Below are 19,910 nucleotides of genomic sequence, written 5' to 3'. Positions count from 1 at the left end.
GGCCTTCAAATCCACTTTCCTGCCCATTTCCCAAATCCTTTGATCCCCTGAGAGACCAATAGTTTGTCAACTCCAAATATAGTCCATGATGGAGCATCCACAACCCTTTGGAGTAGAGAATTCCAGAGATTCCCGGCCCTTTGAGTGAAGAAATATCTCCTCATCTCAGTCCTAAATGATCAATCCCTTTCCCTGACACTATGCCCCAATGCTGTAGGTTCAAACTCTTTCAGAATCTTGTATGTTTCAATGCGATCACCTCTTATTCTTCTAAACTCCAGAGAATGTAGGCCCAATTTATTCAGCCTCTCTTCATAGAACAACCCTCTCATCCTGGGGACCAACCTAGTGAACCTTTGCTGCACTGTCTGCATCATACGTATATGCAGATAAATAAATATGGAGACCAAAACTGCACACAGTACACAGGTATGGTCTCACCAAAGTCCTGTACAATCGTAGCAATTTTTATTCTTGTACTCCTATCCCCTGCGATAAAGGCCAACATGCCATTTGCCTTCTGCATTGCTTGCTGTACCTGCATGCTAACTTTGGTTGAGCAGGTGGTGTCAAAGAATCTTGGTGAGTTGCTGCAGTTCATCTTGTGGATGGTACACATGACAGCCATGGTATGGCAGTGGTGGAGTGACTTAATGTTTAAGGTGGTGGTTGGAGTGCCAACCAAGCAGATTGCTTTGTCCTGGGTGCTGCCGAGCTGCTTAAGTGTTGTTGCTGCTGCACTCATCTAGGATTAGTGGAGAGTGTCCTTATCACACTTGTGACTTCTGCCTTGTCAATGATGGGAAGGCTTTGGGGAATCAGGAGTTGAGTTAGTTACCACAGAAGGCAGTCTGTGACTTGTTCATGTAGCCACATGGCTGGTCAAGTTAAGTGAAGTTTATTTATTTATTAGTCACAAGTAGGCTTACATTAACACTGCAATGAAGTTATTGTGAAAATTCCCTAGTTGCCACAGTCCAGTGCCTGTTTGGGTACACTGAGGGAGAATTTAGCATGGCCAATGCACCCTAACCAGTACATCTTTTGGATTGTGGGAGGAAACCGGAGCATCTGAAGGAAACTTTCGCAGACACGGGGAGAATAAATGTAAACTCCACACAGACAGTGACCCAAGCTGGCGCTCGAAATCAGGTCTCTGGTGCTGTGAGGCAGCAGTGCTAACCACTGTGCCACCACGTCAAAGGTGACCCTTGTGACATTGATGGTCAGGAACTCAATAATGGGAATGAATTTGAATGCCGAGAGGATGTTGCCAGATTCTCTCTTGCTGGAGATGATCATTTGCCTGCCACATGTGTGGTGTGAATGTTACTTTCCACTTATCATCCCAAGCCTGAAAGGCATCCAGATATTCCTGCATGCTGGCACAGACTACTTCATTATCTGAGGGACAAACCCTAATTCAGGCCTTTATGATGGAGGGAAAGTCATTGATGAAGCAGCTGAAGAGGTGTTAGGCCTAGGCCACTACCCGAAGGAACTCATAGAATAGAATCATAGAATCTCTACAATGCAGAAGGAAGCCATTCAGCTCATCGAGCCTGCACCGACAATGATCCCGCCCAGACCCTATCCCTGTAACCCTATATTTTTACCCTGCTAATCCCCCTGACACTAATGGTCAATTTAGGATGGCCAATCCACCTAACTCGCACATCTTTGGACTGTGGGAGGAAACCGGAGCACCCGGAGGAAACCCACACAGACACGGAGAAAATGTGCAAACTCCACACAAACAGTGACCCAAGCCAGGAATCGAACCCGGGTCCCTGGCGCTGTGAGGCAGCAGTGCTAACCGCTGTGCCACCGTGCCACCTCTCCTGCAGTGATTTCCTGGGGCAGAGACCCCCAACATTCACAACCATCTTCCTTCGTGCTGGGTATAACTCCAACCAGTGCAAATATCTTCCCATGATTTTCCTAGAGCCCCTTGATGCCACACTCAGTCAAATGTTGCCTTGATATCAAAGGGAATTACTCTCAACCACGTCTCTGTTTATGTTTGGACCAAGGCTGTGATGAGGTCAGGAGCCAAGAGGGCTTGATAAAATCTAAACTGGGCATCAGCGAGCAGGTTATTGGTGAGAAAATGCCACTTGGTAGACTGTCAATGACACCCTCAGTAAAGTGTAGTGTCAGAAGAGGCCCAGGATGAGGAGGAGAAGGAGCTGGATGAAAGCAGAGCAGAATATGAAGCATGGTGGCAGAGGGGGCTTTAGACCGGGGGGAGGTAGAGCTGAGCTGAGACCAACTTAAATATCCCTGGACTTATATCCTGACGCTGTATCAGGACTCCTTTTGAGATTCATTTGTGTTGGCAGAGCTACTTCAAGAGAATAATTGTTCATTTAAAATTGCACTGATTTAATGTTCGATATTAATTTTACTGGCATTGTTGATAAACAGAGTCTACTACCACTGGAAATATTTATAAATTCATTACTGGTAATTAAGCTATTTTAATTACTTGGAAGGCACATATTTTATCCATAGCTGAGTTCCTGCACAATTACATGAATCAGTATTAGAATTAAAATCCATATTAGTAGCAGGATGCCAAATTCAGCAGCTTAGGGATAGCTGGTAGGCGCATAATAGCATCAAAGTATTAGGCATTTCAAAAATACCCTATTATTTAAAATCAGTGTGACTATTTGTTTCTTCTGCAATCAGTTCATTCTTGTTTATAGAAGATTATTTCACAAGCTGGGTAACGCTCCTCAAGCCTGAAAGCAAGAGATTTGTTCTTTTATATTTGCCAGGCAGAGTTTTGCTGCATTTGGAGTGCCTTCCACATGACAAGAGGCGAAGGGCAGTGGAGAAACAAGGAGACTCCTCCCAAAAAGGCTAATGGACAGTTCGCCTTTATCACAAGACCAACTGCAGTAAAAAAAGGGGAGGACATTATGATTTGGTTGGTCACAGCCCATCTGGAGTACAGCATTCCCAGTTTTGGGCATCAGTAAGGATCGAGACAATGGGGAGGGGCGATCTTGAGCCCATGCTCGCTGTCCGTGCAAATGCTGGCAGGGGCTCACGATCTGGAAGTTGCAGTTCTGGCCGGCAAGTTTGCGATTTCAGATCTTTGCCGCCCCTCGCTGGCAACGTCATCAGGTTCAGGTTTATGCCCATAACCGACATGATCAGTCCCCTCACCAGATATTAACCATTGATTAACACCATGCCGATGTGACGTTACATTGCCACAGTCTACAACAGGTTCACACAGACATAAACTTGTTGTGAGGGTCTCCCTGGTTCAGTATTAGGTCATAGAGGTTTATAGCATGGAAACAGCCCAACTTGTCCATGCCGCCCTTTTTAATTTTAACCACTAAGCTAATCTCAATTGCCCGCATTTGGCCCATATCCCTCTACACCCACCTTACCCATGTAATTGTCCAAATGCTTTTTAAAAGGCAAAATTGTATCCGTCTCTAATACTACCGCTGGCAGCTTGTTCCAGACACTCACCACCCTCTGTGCGAAAAAATTGCCCCCCCGACCCTTTTGTATCCCCCCCCCCCCCTCACCTTAAACCAATGCCCTCTAGTTTTAGACTCCCCTACCTTTGGGAAAAGATGTTGACTTATCTATGCACCTCATTATTTTATAGACCTCTAAGTCTCCTACGCTGCAGGGGAAAGTCTCAGTCTATACAGCCTCTCCTTATAACTCAAACCATCAAATCCTGGTAGCATCCTAATAAATCTTTTCTGCACTCTTTCTAGTTTAATAATATCCTTTCTATAATAGGGTATAATAGGTAAAAGGTAAGTATAGCCCCAAGGGGAAAGGATTTACTTAGGATATGATCTGATGTACTATTACCTCTTGATGTCTTTTACTTAATAGACTTCAATCAGGTAGTCATAATGCAGAGTGCAAGTTTACTAATAGATTACATTACTATAACAGGGTAAAAGGCATCAAAAGTATACTTTATGCCTCTCCAATATGTACTTAATGACAGACACTGAGGCTGTGATACAATGAGTAACCTGGAAAGTAATTGAATCAGAGAATGATTTCCCCTTGAGAATGAGACTAGAGCTGTATGGACAGTGATAATTATGTGATAGCACTGTTCATTATATAAACAATTGAATCGTACAAGATGTTTCAAATTATAGAAAATGCATTTTATAGAACATGCTTCATGCTGGTCCCATTTTAGAGGAAGATCTAAAACAATTCAAGGAAGAGATGAATGTATTGATTGTAATAGCAAATGGTGATGCATTTACTTTCTTCGGGTCTTGTATCAATTGCAAACATTAACTAATTGCCCTCCCTATTTATTTCAGACTATGGTAGGTACTATAAAAGACAATTACTTAATTTTTTTGTATTAGCAAATGTTTATTATTGATAAATGCTCACGTTTGATTAATATCATTTGATTATGGGCGGCATGGTGGCACAGCGGGTTTGATTCTCGGTTTGGGTCACTGTCCGTGCAGAGTCTGCACGTTCTCTCCGTGTCTGTGTGGGTTTCCTCCAGGTGCTGCGGTTTCCTCCCACATTCTAAGAGATGTACTGGTTAGGTGCATTGGCCATGCTAAATTCTCCAGAATTCTTCTTCAGTCCACTCGAACAGGCGCCGGAATGTGGCGACTAGGGGATTTTCACAGTAACTTCATTGCAGTGATAACGTAAGCCTACTTGTGACACTCATAAATAAACTTAAACTTTAAATAAAAATGGCTTATTGGGTTAGTGGTGTAATTGTGCTGCACTAAGAATACTGCACTTTATTATTACTGATGCCATCAGTCTCGATGAGACAGACCTGCAGGCACTGTAAAGAGTAACTGCGGTACAATCTCCATTGTCTACTGTAACAAAAAGGGTCCAGTTGGCCTATAACGGAGAGTACAAGATTTTGGTTTTATGCAAGAAGAACAACATCTTGCATTCATATAGCACCTTTAACACAGTACAACATCTAAAGCAGCTTCACAGGAATGTTAAACAAAATTTGATACTGAGCTGTAAATATTTAGACAGCTGACCAAAAGCTTGGTCGAAAGGAAAGGTTTTAAGGAATGTCTTAAAGGAGGAGAGGTAGAGAAGCAGAGAAGTTTACGGAGGCAATTCCAGAGTTCAACTCCCAAGCAACTGAAAGTACAACTGCCAATGGTGGAGCAATTAACACGGGGGATGAGTAAGAGAGCAGAATTGGATAAATGCAGAAATCCTGGAGAGCTTTAGGGCAGGTGGAGGTTACAGAGCTAGGGAAGAGAAAGGTTATATGTGTTGCAGCAATATGCTAGACCCAGGAATGAAAGCAAGGCCAAGTTGTGTCCAGCCTCATTAAGATTGTAACCTTTCATCTACTTTTCAGTAGAGAGTGGGGGTTGGTCTCAATTTGAAGGAATGGTGCAAGAGTAATTGTCAGCCTTTTATGTAGCTTTCTCTTTCGCTTGTGAACCTCAGTGGCAACTCTCTCATCTCTGACTCACAGTGTTGTGGTTTCAAGTTCTGTTCCAAAGACTGCTTATGTATGTGTTCTTGGACGCATAGAGTGGAATTTTTCCAACCAGCCCACGTCCCGTTTGGTGGCAGGTGGGCAGGCGCAATGAATCTCTTTTTAATTCAATCATGGGACTTGGGCATCGCTGGCTGGCCAGCATTTATTGTCCATCCCTAGTTGCCCTTGAGAAGATGGTGGTGAGCTGCCTTCTTGAAATGCTGCCATCCACATGAATCTGATGGGAGGCAAAAAGTTGGAAGCCCATCGGCATAAAATCATGTTGCAGTTGACGGGTGGCTTTTCCTGCTGATAGTTGGCACAAGAGCCAATTGCATCTCATTAAAAACAGCTCGCCTGCATCCCATCAGGCCTTTCAACCTTGTGTTATGCCAGCAGGAATGTATATCAGTGTCAAACCCAATTGCTAATGATTGATATGCACAAGCAGTCTTCAGTTTGCCTGAGACTTGGGGTGAGTCAAATAACTCTCTGCCAAGGTGCTGCACTGTTCCTGATGTGCTGTTCACCACTCTGTTGGGACAGACTGGTTCCTGCCCTCCATCTCCAGGCTGAGCTGGTCTTTAGGGACTGCACCGGGCTGCTGGACCCACGGACCCTCCTGTGGCACCGGGTCAGATCAGTACTGCGCCTGGGGTGGTGAGTACAGGGGTCTTGTTGGCACTGGTGCCACACAGCAGTGTTTATCTGGACAGCTCTGGGCTTCAGGCCTCAAATAGCTACCGCAACAAAGGTTCAAAGTTGGACTGGGAGTGAAGTGTGAGGTAAGTCCAGGGGGGTGAGCGGGATGTGACCTGATGAAGACAAGGGAGGCAATTGGAGGCTGTATAAGGAGTGGGTGGGGGAAGGGCAAAGGCTCACAATGGTAGGCAGAGGGACAAGGAAGTGGATGAAGAAGATGAAGAACGGAAGGCAGAGAGAAGACCGAGGGAAGGTGATGCGCGACAATCGAGCACGAGACACAAGGCTTCAGTAATTGAAGGCTTTTATTGTCTAACAATGGAACTATTTAAACACGAGTACACCATTCCAGACTGGAGGGGTCCCGCCCGAGCAGAGGGTCTTATACCTCTCCCAGGAGGCGGGGCCCGACTGGGATGTGCCACAACAGCATCCACCACAGGTATATTAATCCCACAGTGTAAACACCCTAGCCCAACAGCAACATTAGAATAACCCCACAGTGGTAACCAACGATGGTTCACCACATTCACCCCTCCTTTGAAAACAAAGGCCGGCGGGGTGCGAAAACAGACTACATATATACAAAAAAAATCTACAAGTCCAGACGGTCTGGAGGACCGCACCGTCGTTGTGACCTCCTCAATACCGGTTGTGACACCGGAGCAGGTGCTTGCGGTGGCGTTCTCTCCAAAACAGCGTCCGGCTGTCCCCTCGAGGACTCACGGGCCGGTTGACCCTGGTGAAGCGGTGGTGCAGGGGATCCCGGTACCTTCTGCGGTGGCGCCGATCTCCGAGTCTCAGGCAAGCTGTACATGGGAGTATAACTGTTATGCACTGGTCCCGGTGCTGACCGCGCCACGTCCGGGGGAGAAATAAGCGATAGGGGATTCGTGACTGGGGGTATGGGAGCGACAGGAGTTGCTACGTCCCCTGCGGGCGCCAGGTCTCGGATCGAGACTGTGTCCTCTCGCCCGTCAGGATATGCCACATAGGCATACTGAGGGTTGGCGTGGAGGAGGTGGACCGGTTCGACCAAGGGGTCGGACTTGCGGGCCCTTACATGTCGCCGCAGAAGGACGGGTCCTGGGTACGTCAACCAGGCTGGTAAAGATATCCCCGAGGACGACTTCCGAGGGAATGAGAACATCCTCTCGTGGGGAGTAGCATTGGTTGCCGTACACAGGAGGGAGCGAATGGAGTGAAGCGCATTTGGGAGGACCTCCTGCCAATGGGAGACTGGAAGGCCTTTGGACTTCAGCGCCAATAGGACAGCCTTCCAGACTGTAGCATTCTCTCTCTCCACCTGTCCGTTGCCCCTAGGGTTGTAACTCGTGGTTCTACTAGAGGCAATCCCGTATGAGAGCAGGAATTGCCTCAAGTCGTTACTCATGAACGACGAGCCCCTGTCGCTATGTATATAGCAGGGGTACCCGAACAGGGTAAAAAGATCACGGAATGCCTTGATCACCGTGGCAGTCGACGTGTCCGCACAGGGGACAACAAACGGGAACCGGGAGTACTCATCTATGATGTTAAGAAAGTACACGTTCCGGTCTGTTGAGGGAAGGGGGCCCTTAAAATCCACACTCAGCCTCTCGAAGGGGCGAGTGGCCTTGACCAATTGTGCCCGGTCAGGTCGGTAAAAGTGCGGTTTGCATTCCGCGCAAATCCGACAGCTCCTTGTTACTGACCTGACATCCTCCACCGAGTAGGGCAGGTTGCGGGCTTTGATGAAGTGGTAGAGCCGAGTGACCCCAGGATGGCACAGGTCATTATGGAGGGCGTTCAAGCGGTCCTCCTGCATAGTAGCGCATGTTCCGCGCGAGAGGGCATCCGAGGGCTCATTGAGTTTCCCTGGACGATACATAATATCGTAATTATAGGTGGAGAGCTCAATTCTCCACCGCAAGATCTTGTCATTCTTGATCTTGCCCCTCTGCGTATTATTGAACATAAACGCCACGGATCGCTGGTCCGTGATCAGGGTGAACCGCTTCCCCGCCAGGTAATGGCGCCAGTGTCTGACGGCCTCCACAATAGCCTGGGCCTCCTTCTCCACCGCTGAATGCCGAATTTCGGGACCTTGAAGGGTGCGGGAAAAAAACGCGACGGGCCTGCCTGCTTGGTTTAGTGTGGCGGCCAGGGCGAAATCAGATGCATCACTTTCCACCTGAAAAGGGATGGATTCATCCACCGCGTGCATCGTGGCTTTCGCAATGTCGCTTTTCAACGCCTTGAAGGCCAATTGGGCCTCTGGCGTGAGTGGAAAAGTCATGGACTTAATAAGCGGACGGGCTTTGTCCGCGTAGTTGGGGACCCACTGCGCATAATAGGAGAAGAAGCCGAGGCATCTCCTCAGTGCTTTTGCGCTAGCGGGCAAGGGAAGTTCAGTAAGGGGGCGCATACGGTCTGGATCAGGGCCAATGACCCCGTTTTCCACCACGTATCCCAGGATGGCTAACCTGCGCGTACGGAATACACACGTCTCCCTGTTGTAGGTCAGATTCAGGCAAGATGCAGTGCGCAAAAAGTTCTGGAGGTTTGTGTCATGGTCCTGCTGGTCATGGCCGCAGATGGTGACATTATCCAGGTACGGGAAGGTAGCCCGCAACCCGTTCTGGTCCACCATTCGGTCCATAGCACGCTGGAAGACCGAGACCCCATTGGTGACACCAAATGGAACCCTAAGAAACTGATACAGACGACCATCCGCCTCAAAAGCCGTGTATTGTCGGTCCTCTGGGCGGATGGGGAGTTGGTGGTAGGCGGACTTAAGGTCTATGGTGGAGAACACCCGGTATTGTGCAATCTGATTGACCATATCAGATATGCGCGGGAGAGGATACGCATCCAGCTGCGTATATCGATTAATGGTCTGACTGTAGTCGATGACCATCCGGGGTTTGTTCCCGCTCTTAACCACCACGACCTGTGCTCTCCACGGACTAACGCTGGACTGTATGATCCCTTCTTTGAGGAGCCGCTGAACCTCAGATCTGATGAAGATCCGGTCTTCAGCACTGTAACGCCTACTTTTATGGGCTTGCAGCCTGGTACCAGATTCTTAAATAAAGAGGGTGTGGTGATCTTTAGTGTGGAAAGATTGCATGCGGGGCGCTTTGGACAATTTGGAGGCTGCGGCTGATCCCCTACTGTCAGCGAAGGGAGTGGCCCACCGTACTGTAGGATCACACTCTTCATGTGGACCATAAAGTTTAGTCCGAGGAGAATTGGCGCGCAAAGATGCGGCAACACAAGGAGCCTGTATCGCTCGTAAATTGTGCCCTGCACTTTCAGAGTTACCACACAACGTCCTTGGATCGGTACAGACCGGGACCGTGATGCCATAGAAATAGTCTGTTTGGCAGGTAGAACCCGGAGTCCACACCTCTTTGCAGTGTCAGGGTGAATAAAACTCTCAGTGCTCCCGCTGTCAAACAGACAATAAACAGTACGACCATTTACCTTAATGTTCATCATTGAACAGTCAAGCCTGTGGTGCTTAGCCTGGTCCAGGGTGATCGACGCCACCGTTGGCCCTTGGACGTCACTGCAGGCAGCCGAGGTTGATGCTGAGGACCCCTGCTGGTCGCTCCTGGTCGTCGTCGACCAAGATGGCCGCCCCCATGAATCGCACATGGTTGAGGGCGCCAAGCGTAGGGACTCCTGGTGGTCATCCTCCTCCTCCGCCAGCCACAATGGCGTCGTCCTGGGCTCGCACGTGGACAGACCTCGTGGGTACTGCGACGCCGATGGAGATGATCTCCGTTCTGGAGGGTCACAGGCCGCACTGCCGTTCTTGGGCTTCGATCTGCAGACTTTCGCGTAGTGCCCCTTTTTACCGCATTGATTGCAGACCACCGTTTTAGCAGGACACTGTTGCCGTGGATGCTTGGCTCCTCCGCAGAAATAGCACCGCGGGCCGCCTGGGGCTGCCGCCGTCGTCGGGTCGATATGGGAGCGCGAGCCCGTGGGGTGAGGAGGGATTTGTGACTGCTCCTGCCACGTTGTCTCCACGTGGTCCTGCGGATACAGGGCCAAGCTTTTCGACGCCGCCTCCAGCATTTCAGCCATCTCCATAGCTTGGGTCAGGTTGAGATTCCCCTTCTCCAACAGCTTGAGCCGGATGTACGAAGACCCTACCCCTGCCACAAACGCATCTCGGGCGAGGTCGTACATATATTGCTCAGCCGACACAGCTTTGCAGTCGCAGCCCCTGGCAAGCTGCAAGAGCTCATTGGCGTAGTCCTCCATGGTTTCGCCCGACTGCCGACGTCGTGTAGCGAGGAGGTAACGAGCGTGGATCTCGTTGGGAGGTCTCGTGTATCGCTTTTTCAAAAGCTCGAGGGCCCTCGGGTAAGTGGTAGCCGCACGAATCGCGAGGTAGACAGTGTCGCTTACCCTCGCATGGAGGACCTGGAGTCTGTCGTTATCCATGGTGACTGCTGCAGAGGCTGCCAGGTAGTCCTTGAAACACTTCAGCCAGTGGTCGAAGGTGTTAGAGGCGCCGACCGCACGTGGATCCAGCGTCAAACGCTCTGGTTTCAGCATTTGTTCCATACTCTCCTTTCTGTCGAGAGTTTCGTGTTAGACAATAAAATTGATGCGCGACAATCGAGCACGAGACACAAGGCTTCAGTAATTGAAGGCTTTTATTGTCTAACAATGGAACTATTTAAACACGAGTACACCATTCCAGACTGGAGGGGTCCCGCCCGAGCAGAGGGTCTTATACCTCTCCCAGGAGGCGGGGCCCGACTGGGATGTGCCACAACAGCATCCACCACAGGTATATTAATCCCACAGTGTAAACACCCTAGCCCAACAACAACATTATAACAACCCCACAGTGTGAACACCCTAGCCCAACAGCAACATTAGAATAACCCCACAGTGGTAACCAACGATGGTTCACCACAGAAGGGAAGCTGGATCCTGACAAAGCTACATGAAAAGCTCACAAACAAGGACGTAAAAGGGATACCACATTGTTTACTAGAAAGGGGTGAATGAAGACTCCAGAGGCAGAAGGTAGAGGACCAAATGGCCATGGGCTTGAGGGAGGGTGGGAGGAAACCGGAGCACTTGGAGGAAACCCACGCAGACACGGGGAGAGCATGCAAACTCCACACAGACAGTGACCCAAGGTCGGAATTTAATTTGGATCCTGGCACTGTGAGGCAGCAGTGCTAACCACTGTGCTGCCCATTGCAGGAATTGTAGAAATGGTCAAGAGCTTCAGGTTTTTAGGTGTCCAGATCGCCAACAATCTGTCCTGGTCGCCCCATGCCAATGCTATAGTTAAGAAATAAAAGCAAATTACTGCGGATGCTGGAATCTAAAACCAAAAAAGAAAATGCTGGAAAATCTCAGCAGGTCTGGCAGCATCTGTAAGGAGAGAAAAGAGCTGATGTTTCAAGTCCAGATGACCCTTTGTCAAAGCTTATAGTTAAGAAAGCCCACTGATGCCTTTACTTTCTTAGAAGACTAAGGAAATTTGGCATGCCCGCTATGACTCTCACCAACTTTTACAGATACATCATAGAAAGCATTCTTTCTGGTTGTAACATAGCTTGGTATCGCTCCTGCTCTGTCCAAGACCACAAGAAGCTACAAAAGTACATGTAGCCCATTCCATCATGCAAACCAGCCTCCCACCCATTTACACTGTCTACATTTCCCGCTGCTTTGGAAAAGCAGCCAGCATAATTAAGGACCCCACGCACCCCAGACACACTCTCTTCCACCTTCTTCCGTCGGGAAAAAGATACAAAAGTCTGAGGATATGTACCAACTGGCTCAAGAACAGCTTCTTCCCTGCTGCCATTAGACTTTTGAATGGACCCACCTCACATTACGTTGATATTTCTCTAACCCTAGCTATGACTGGAGCACTACATTCTGCACTTCCTCCTTTCCTTCTCTATGTACGGTATGCTTTGTCTGTATAGTGCACAAGAAACAATACTTTTCACTGTATATTAATACATGTGAAAATGATAAATCAAAAATTAATGCAGGCATGTAATAATTTCACACCATTGTTTATAGAAGCTTGTCAAAAGAAAATGTCGACGTTTGTTAATTCTATCGTTGGGTTGGGGACTGTGGGGGGCTGGGGTTGGGATGGGAATTTTATGTTCTTAAAAAATAAACATGGATCAGCAACGTACAATTTGAGAATTTGCCATGGTGATAAATCTTCAAACTGAAGTTGGTTAGTACAGTTTCTAGTCTCATTGCAATCCGTAGAATTTAGATGACACCTTTAATTTTGCCAATTAAAGATAAGTCTCTGCACACTTTGGTCTGGCAGCAGTGTACTGTTGCCATGTCAACACAGGATAGAAACTGGACTGTTCAAGCTGTTGTCAGGTTACAAGCCCTATGTTACAAGTGCCTTGGGCTCAGAGCTGCGATCAGATGGTAATTTCAAGCGTTCATGGCAACTTCACTGACAACAATACTGTTACTCTCAAGGCACTTTCATTTTAATATTACATCAAAATAATTTCACACTCACTAGGTGCACTGTCGGTGAGAAATGTGCAGCAAGCTATGCAGTGTAAATCAGTCTGAATTCGAGGAACAAGAAATGGTACCCATTTTGTTCTGGTGAAACCAAGACCCTGTCTGCCTGATCGGGTGGATGTAAAAGCAGGGAAGTTCTCCCGGGCTCATGGTCAGTATTTATCCCTCAACCAACTTCACAAAAACAGATGACCTCAGTGCTGTTTGTGGGACCTTCCTGTGTGCCTCAGTGGCCACATTGACTGCACCTCAGAAGTACTTCATTGGTTGTGAAGCACTTTAGGGATTCATGAGGTTGTGCACAGAGCTATATAAATTTCTATTTTTCATTTTTTTCTTTTATTGTTGCGTCAGCCAGACATTTTTAGATGGTTTTTTTCCTGACTGATTGTGAAGTATGTGATGGGAATTCCCACCAAATGTATGGGAAATCTATCTACCCAGGTTTCAACATCAACACGGTGCCAGGAACTTAGATTCAATTCCAGCCTTGGGTGACTGTCTGTGTGGAGTTTGCACTTTCTTCTCACGTCTGTGTGGGTTTCCTTCCAGTACTCCGGTTTTCTCCCACAGTCCAAAGATGTGCCAATGCTAAATTGCCCCTTAGTGCCCCAAGGTGTGCAAGTTATATGGATTAGCCATGGGAAATATGTAGGGTTATGGGGATAGGGTGGGGGAGTAGGCCTGGGTAAGATACTCTATCAGAGAGTTGGTTCAGACTCGATGGGCCAATGGCCTCTTTCTGAACAGTAAGGTTCTATGATTCTATTCTAGGTAAACCATAAGTGGAACCTCAGTCAAGAGAAGAGAGTGGGTGGGGGGGGGGTGGGGGGGGGGCGGGGCAGTGGGGGTGGCGGGGGGGGGCGGGGCAGTGGGGGTGGCGGGGGGGGGAGGTGGTACAGCTGGAACACTGAGGGAATAAAAAAATTGGGAGCCTGTTACTTTGCTGTTTTGGGAATAAACCTGATTTAAGGTACAGGCTAACTTCAGACAATTCTTCCCACAATTATTGGAATTAACATTGCTCACCAGAAGCTTGGATCAGTTTATGAGTATTGGGAACACCTATCTAACAACTCTAGGAGTCAGCTATAAAGGAACAGTGCTTTATTGCACAAAATAAAGTAAAGCAAAAACCCACAGACCTGTGGTGAACACAACTGATCCCAACCAGGACAGAAGGAATAACAGACCCACTCAGGGGCCTGCTTTATACAAGGCTCGGTATACGAGCTCCACTTGGTTGGTTAATTACCAATCCCCTGGGAGCTTGTATTCAATGAGTCCGACAGGGAGGTCAACACCTGGTGTGGAGGGGGGACGGGTCGGGAGGAGGACCTCCTCGTGAACCTGTTCCTGAGCCTAGTGTGACGAGCTATCAATAGGTCCAGGCAGTGGGCGATCGACGGATCGTTCACCCTGACTATCTGCCCCTCTACCGTGGCTATATTCATGGCCAGGTGTCCCTAGAGAGGGAGCATGCGGTGTCCGGAGGCACAGTTGACACCTTCCGTGTCCGCTGGGCACCGCAGGGGCTGGGGTATATTACTGACCCCGATAATCACATTTTAATTTGATATTTTAAGTTTCCTTTCTACTTTGCTTTTTGGTTCGGGCGGGTCCCCCTCCTTTTGGGGATCTACCCTTTTTAAGTTGTCCCTCAGTTAATTTGATTTAGTTTATTTGGTTGGTACCTGAAAAGAAGTACAGGGAGGTCAATCAGTAACGCTGGGGGTTATCACAGCCCAGTTCATGGCATTACTGTCACCTCTAGCATGTGAAACTGCAATGCTGGGAGTTAAAAATGGATGTGTGCCATATGCTATGACGCCTTGTACTAGGATGTCATGATATTCTGGGTTAAGTATAATAATGTTGATACTACTTGTGACCTTTGTCCAGAGCTCAGAGTGATCCAGGTGTGACCCACATGACTAGCTTGATGGGCAGAGGACGGTGTGAGCAGTGAGCTGAACAACCTGACCTCTGTACCTGAACTTCAGATGCATATTGCCATTGTGCGAAGTTCTGATCTTCAGAGTGCAACCAATCATGTCCTAAGTACTTTTGATTGACTGAGAATGGTCTTGAAGAATACAGACTGTGGGTGAATCCTAGAATGTGGAGCCAAAGCTTAGAAAATGAAGGGAAATGGTCTACCACCTCCTTGCTGTCATAGTTGTTGCCATGGTAAGGTTTCATTGAGGCCCAGCACTGAGTGGACTACCCAGTTAAAATGCTAATTGAAGTCCTGTGATGCGCTTAGAACCCTGATTGCCACGTTTTGGGCACTGTGTTGTTGCACATGTTCCAATCAGTTTGGTTCAGATGCTTTCTGACCACTTTAAGGGTGAATTCCTCTTCATGTTTATACAATTGTCAGGAGCAGGCATGTGAAAGAACCCATAGTGCAGCTCATCATCTCATGGCCATGCACAAGTTGGCCTCCATGTTAGCCTGAACAATAACAGTCACTGCTCTTCAAGAGAATGAATTTGGCAGTGAAATGCTTTGGCCCATGAAAATGATCAACTAAATGCAGAGTTTGACTGTGCTTGTTCCCCATCAGCCAGGCGTGTGTGTGTTCTCCAATGAACTGCACACCGTTTTACACTGTGCATGACTTGTGTTTTGTAATTAGAGGATGCCTATTAATGGAATGATTGCTTTGATCTTTTTGGATCATTGCCTCTTTACCTTTCCCTCTTAATCTCTCCTTGTGCAGGTAGTCATCTCCACTCACACGGCTGAGTTACCAGAACATTGGGCGAAACTGTTGATGCCATTCCTTCACCGTACTCTTGAATGATAGTTGTTGGTCAAAGGTGGACTGCCACTCCCCAATGTGTCTGTGTTCGCAGAGAGCTGACTCACCCTAGTATTCTCAGTAAATCACTGCATTTGTTTGCCAAGCGTGCCTAACAGCACTGCGGTGACTTTTAAAAAATCCTGTTTGCAAAAATTATATATAGTGCGGTTTGCAAAAAAACCACCACACAGAGGAGGAGAATATTGCATTCCGGTCTGGCCTAGGAAGATTATACCTTACACTATGAATGCTAGATTATTCCTGCAAAAAACCTAGCCAAGATTTTGGCCGTCTGGATGAAATGCCTCTTTTGATGAATAACTGAAGACTGTTTCATTTTCTGTGTTGCTAACTGCTTGTTCATCAAATCGCTTTCAAAGGTGGCAGTTTTGGAATTTTGTTGAATGATTGTTAGTAATGGAGGAGGAAAAACATTTTCCATTAGGAGGAATTTTATCCCATAGTTTTACCATCTGTTATCTGAATGACGGCAAAAGTTGTCTGGCTTAAAGAAACCATATGCAACCTTGTCAAAGTGATTAACCTGACTTGGGTCACTGTCTGTGCGGAGTCTGCATATTCTCCCCGTATCTGCTTGGGTTTCCTCCAGGTGCTCCGGTTTCCTCCCACAGTCTGAAAGACGTGCTGGTTAGGTGCATTGGCCATACTAAATTCTCCCTCAGTGTACCCGAACCGGTGCCGGAGTGTGGTGACTAAGGGATTTTCACAGTAACTTCATTGCAGTGTTAATGTTTTGTGACAATACTTGTGACAATAATAAATAAATAAGGCTAATTAGATATTAAGGTACTGAATAGTGGCATATAGCATTCACAATCCCTTCTGTTCCAGCATAGAAACACAAAATCCAGAGACTGACATTTTGCAGACCTGTGATATTGTTGTAAGCATCATACCAGCTGATTTGGACCAGAATTAAAGCTAGAAGTTATTGAGAGGATTTAATTGCATTATGTAGCACTTTTCACAATCTCAAGATTTCTGAAACAACGAAGTTATTTTCTTGCCCATCCAAAAATATGGAATATTTGTTATTAACTGATGTTCAATCTAATAAAACTAGCCTTGGGATCAATGGAATATGCCCATTACAATACATTTTTAAAATTTCTAAACTCTGCATTATGTTTTCTACTTATAAAGCTTAAAATTGAAGGATGTCTCTACCCAAACATTGCATTTTAGATGACCAGTTTTCAGTATGTTTGCTTATTTTTTATAGATACAAATGCAACTCCCCAAGGCAGTGTTTACAAACAGCTTTTCACACACAGCCCATGATATTACTTTGAAGACTGCACTTTACAAGTACTTTGGCTGTTAAAGCACTTTGGACATCAAGAAGTCTTGAACGATGCTAAATAAATGTGCCTCTTATTTTGATGTATCCAGATTATCTTTCAGTGCTGTGTTTTAAATTTGGTCAATTGCTGGTAGTTAGGGAATTGAACCCATTACAGAATTTGCTATTCACTGATTCACAGATACCGTCCTGAATATGCGAGGCAGTTATATATATCTGAAAAGTTGGCGGCTGGCACTTATATTGGTTACTTTTGCTGAACAAGTTTTTATTCTTTCTTCCTTTCTCTTTTCCCACAGTGAAGGAACTGGTTGTATCAGCTGGAAGTAATATAGTGATCACTCAACCCAAAAATTCTGTGGAGCTGAATACTTTTGTGGTCCCCACACCAACTGCAGGTGAGGTTTGCATTGGAATGTAATTATGCATGATGTATTTGACAACACTTGGTCGATTTCAGGCTTGCCATCTATGCCAGCTCCAATCTGTGTATTGTTGATGGAGGAAAGTTACATGCCCAACGTGGCAGAGCACCAGATGTTTGACAAACTGTTGGTGATAAAGATGATGGGAGAGTTGTCTGATTTCTCATAGGCTCAGTAACCACATTTTATTATACATACAGTAGATCTGCATTTGGTTCTGGTGGGATTAGGTTAGTGGGAGCTTTCTTGTGCTCTTTGTAAATAATGTTGTGCCATTTTTTAAATCCACCCGAGAGGTTGAAAAAGGTTTCGTACACTGTTTACAGATTTGAAATATGCTGCCTCCGACAGTACAGCACTCTCTCAGAACTGCCCTGAAATGTCGGCCTAGATTTTCTGCTCCAGTTTTTGTAGTGTGACACATTATCACAGATGTGGTCAGTCAAATATCTCAAACCCTCTCCCCAAGCACTTTAAGCAACTTAACACCAGATCACTTTGAATAGGGATTTCCTCACAAAAATGTGTACCATATATAAATACAATGCAGCTATTGACATTTTAATTCCAAATTAATATTTAATCTCTGAATTTTGATACTTCAAACAGCAATACTGCAGTTTATGCATTGAACGTGGAATGGGCAGGTAGAATCATAGAATACCTACAGTGCAGAAGGAAGCCCATCGAGCCTGCACCAATAACAATTCCACCCAGGCCCTATCCCTGTAACCCCACATATTTACCCTACTAATCCCCCAACACCTCCCTAACACTAAGGAGCAATTTAGCATGGCCAATCAACCTTACCTGCACATTTTTAGACTGTGGGAGGAAACCGAAGCACCCGGAGGAAACCCACGCAGACACGGGGAGAATGTGCAAACTCCACACAGTGACCCAAGCCGGGAATCGAACCCGCGTGCCTGGTGCTGTGAGGCAGCAGTGCTAACCACTGTGCCATTTTGAAAGGTTTTGAGAGTCAGAAATTTCAGGTCACCTGAAGTATGAATGGTGCTGTGCGCAGATGCAGAAGTACGGCTGAGCTAGCAGACGAGAAGACCAGTGTATGAGGTTGAGGAGCTTGGGTAGGGGCTGTTGCAAGCCCAACAGGAACTGGACCACTACCAGGAGTTGGATTAACGTGCTCTCTGCAGCGTTGCCAAGTTTTAGATAACGTAGCCAAGATAAGGCCAAGGGTCCGGGGGGGGGGGGGGGGGGGGCGCGGCGACAGATGGGGATAGACAATACAAGGATGACAAAAACAAGTTAGGGGACAAAGTTAATAAACTTAACTTGGCAAAACCGATAAATGCGAGGTAGTGCATTCTTCTAGAAAGATTAGGGAGGTTACTTATTATTTGGAAGGTGCAAGCCTAGGTAGGTTGGAGGAGCAAAGGAATTTGAGCATAAATGCAACCATTGCTAAAAGTAATGCCAAAGATTAACAAGGCCATAAAAACAGGAAACCAAGCACTAAGCTTTATTTCAGTGGCATAACATTTAAAAGTTAGGATGTTATGCTATATCTATATTAAACCTCAATTAGACCACACTTAGCAACAGGACTGCTGCAGTATTCTGTTATAGGAAGGATATAGAGGTACCGGAGAGGGTGCAGAGAAGATTTTCAAGGATGATGCTAGAAATGCATGGGTTTACATATCAGGAAAGGACAGTTTAAAGTTTTAAAGTTTATTTATTTGTGTCATAAGTAGGCTTACATTAACACTGCAATGAAGTTACTGTGAAAATCCCCGAGTCGCCACATTCTGCGCCTGTTCAGGTACACTGAGGGATGGTCATATTTTATGGCCAATAGTATGGATAGTATGGCCAATGCACCTGACCAGCCAATCTTTTGGACTGTGGGAGGAAACCGGAGCACCCGGAGGAAACCCAACAGACATGGGGAGAACGTGCAGACTCTGCACAGACAGTGACCCAAGCTGGGAATCAAATCCAGCTCCCTGGCGCTGTGAGGCAGCAGTGCTAACCACTGTGCCATCAAGTCATCCTATAGACAGGTGGGTGGGTCTCTTTTCTCTTGAAAGAAGAAGGCTGAGGGGTGACTGAATAGAGGTCTTTAAAATTATGAAAGGCTTTGAAAGAGTAGATAAAGTGAGAATGTTTCCTCTTTTGGGGAATGTCATAACTAGAAGCCATCAATATAAGATAACCATCAAAGAAATCGAACAGGGAATTTAAAAGAAACTTCATTATGCAAAGAATGGTGAGAAGGTGGCAATCATGCTCACAGAGACTGCTTGAAGTGCATAGTAAAGATGTATTTAAAGGGAAGCTAGACATGTCTGAAGGAGAAAGGGATAGAGGGTTACAACAATAGATTTAGGTAAGGAAAGAGACTTGAGTGGAGCATAAATAGATTGGGTTGAACGGTAGGTTTCTGTGCCATATATTGTAGTCCTATGTAGTAATCAATGAACTAACCTTTTTACAGAATGTTATTGAATCCCTAATTAACAGATATTTTCTGGAGTGGGTTAGACTGGCCGGAATTTTCATCCTGTCCCACCAAAATATATAAACTTCCGAATGGCTCGTTGCATTTTCCGACCATGTCCCCACCATGATGGGGCTAGAAAATTCCACCCACGATGC

The 19,910-nt window shown here is 46.5% G+C and overlaps 1 protein-coding gene across 1 annotated transcript in view; it reads left to right on the top strand.

Moving 5' to 3' along the window:
* LOC144481062 (dyslexia-associated protein KIAA0319-like) overlaps nt 1–19,910 on the top strand; it is an 85,048-nt gene that overhangs the window by 10,857 nt on the left and 54,281 nt on the right. The window contains exon 4 of the mRNA XM_078200715.1: nt 17,163–17,261. Coding sequence (XP_078056841.1) covers nt 17,163–17,261 — 99 coding nt within the window. The remainder of the gene's footprint in view (nt 1–17,162; nt 17,262–19,910) is intronic.

The sequence above is a fragment of the Mustelus asterias genome, chromosome 2, assembly GCF_964213995.1.
Source record: "Mustelus asterias chromosome 2, sMusAst1.hap1.1, whole genome shotgun sequence".
Lineage (NCBI taxonomy): Eukaryota > Metazoa > Chordata > Chondrichthyes > Carcharhiniformes > Triakidae > Mustelus > Mustelus asterias.
The sequence above is the reverse complement of the archived record's forward strand: the minus strand, read 5'-3'. Positions and strand labels throughout refer to the sequence as shown.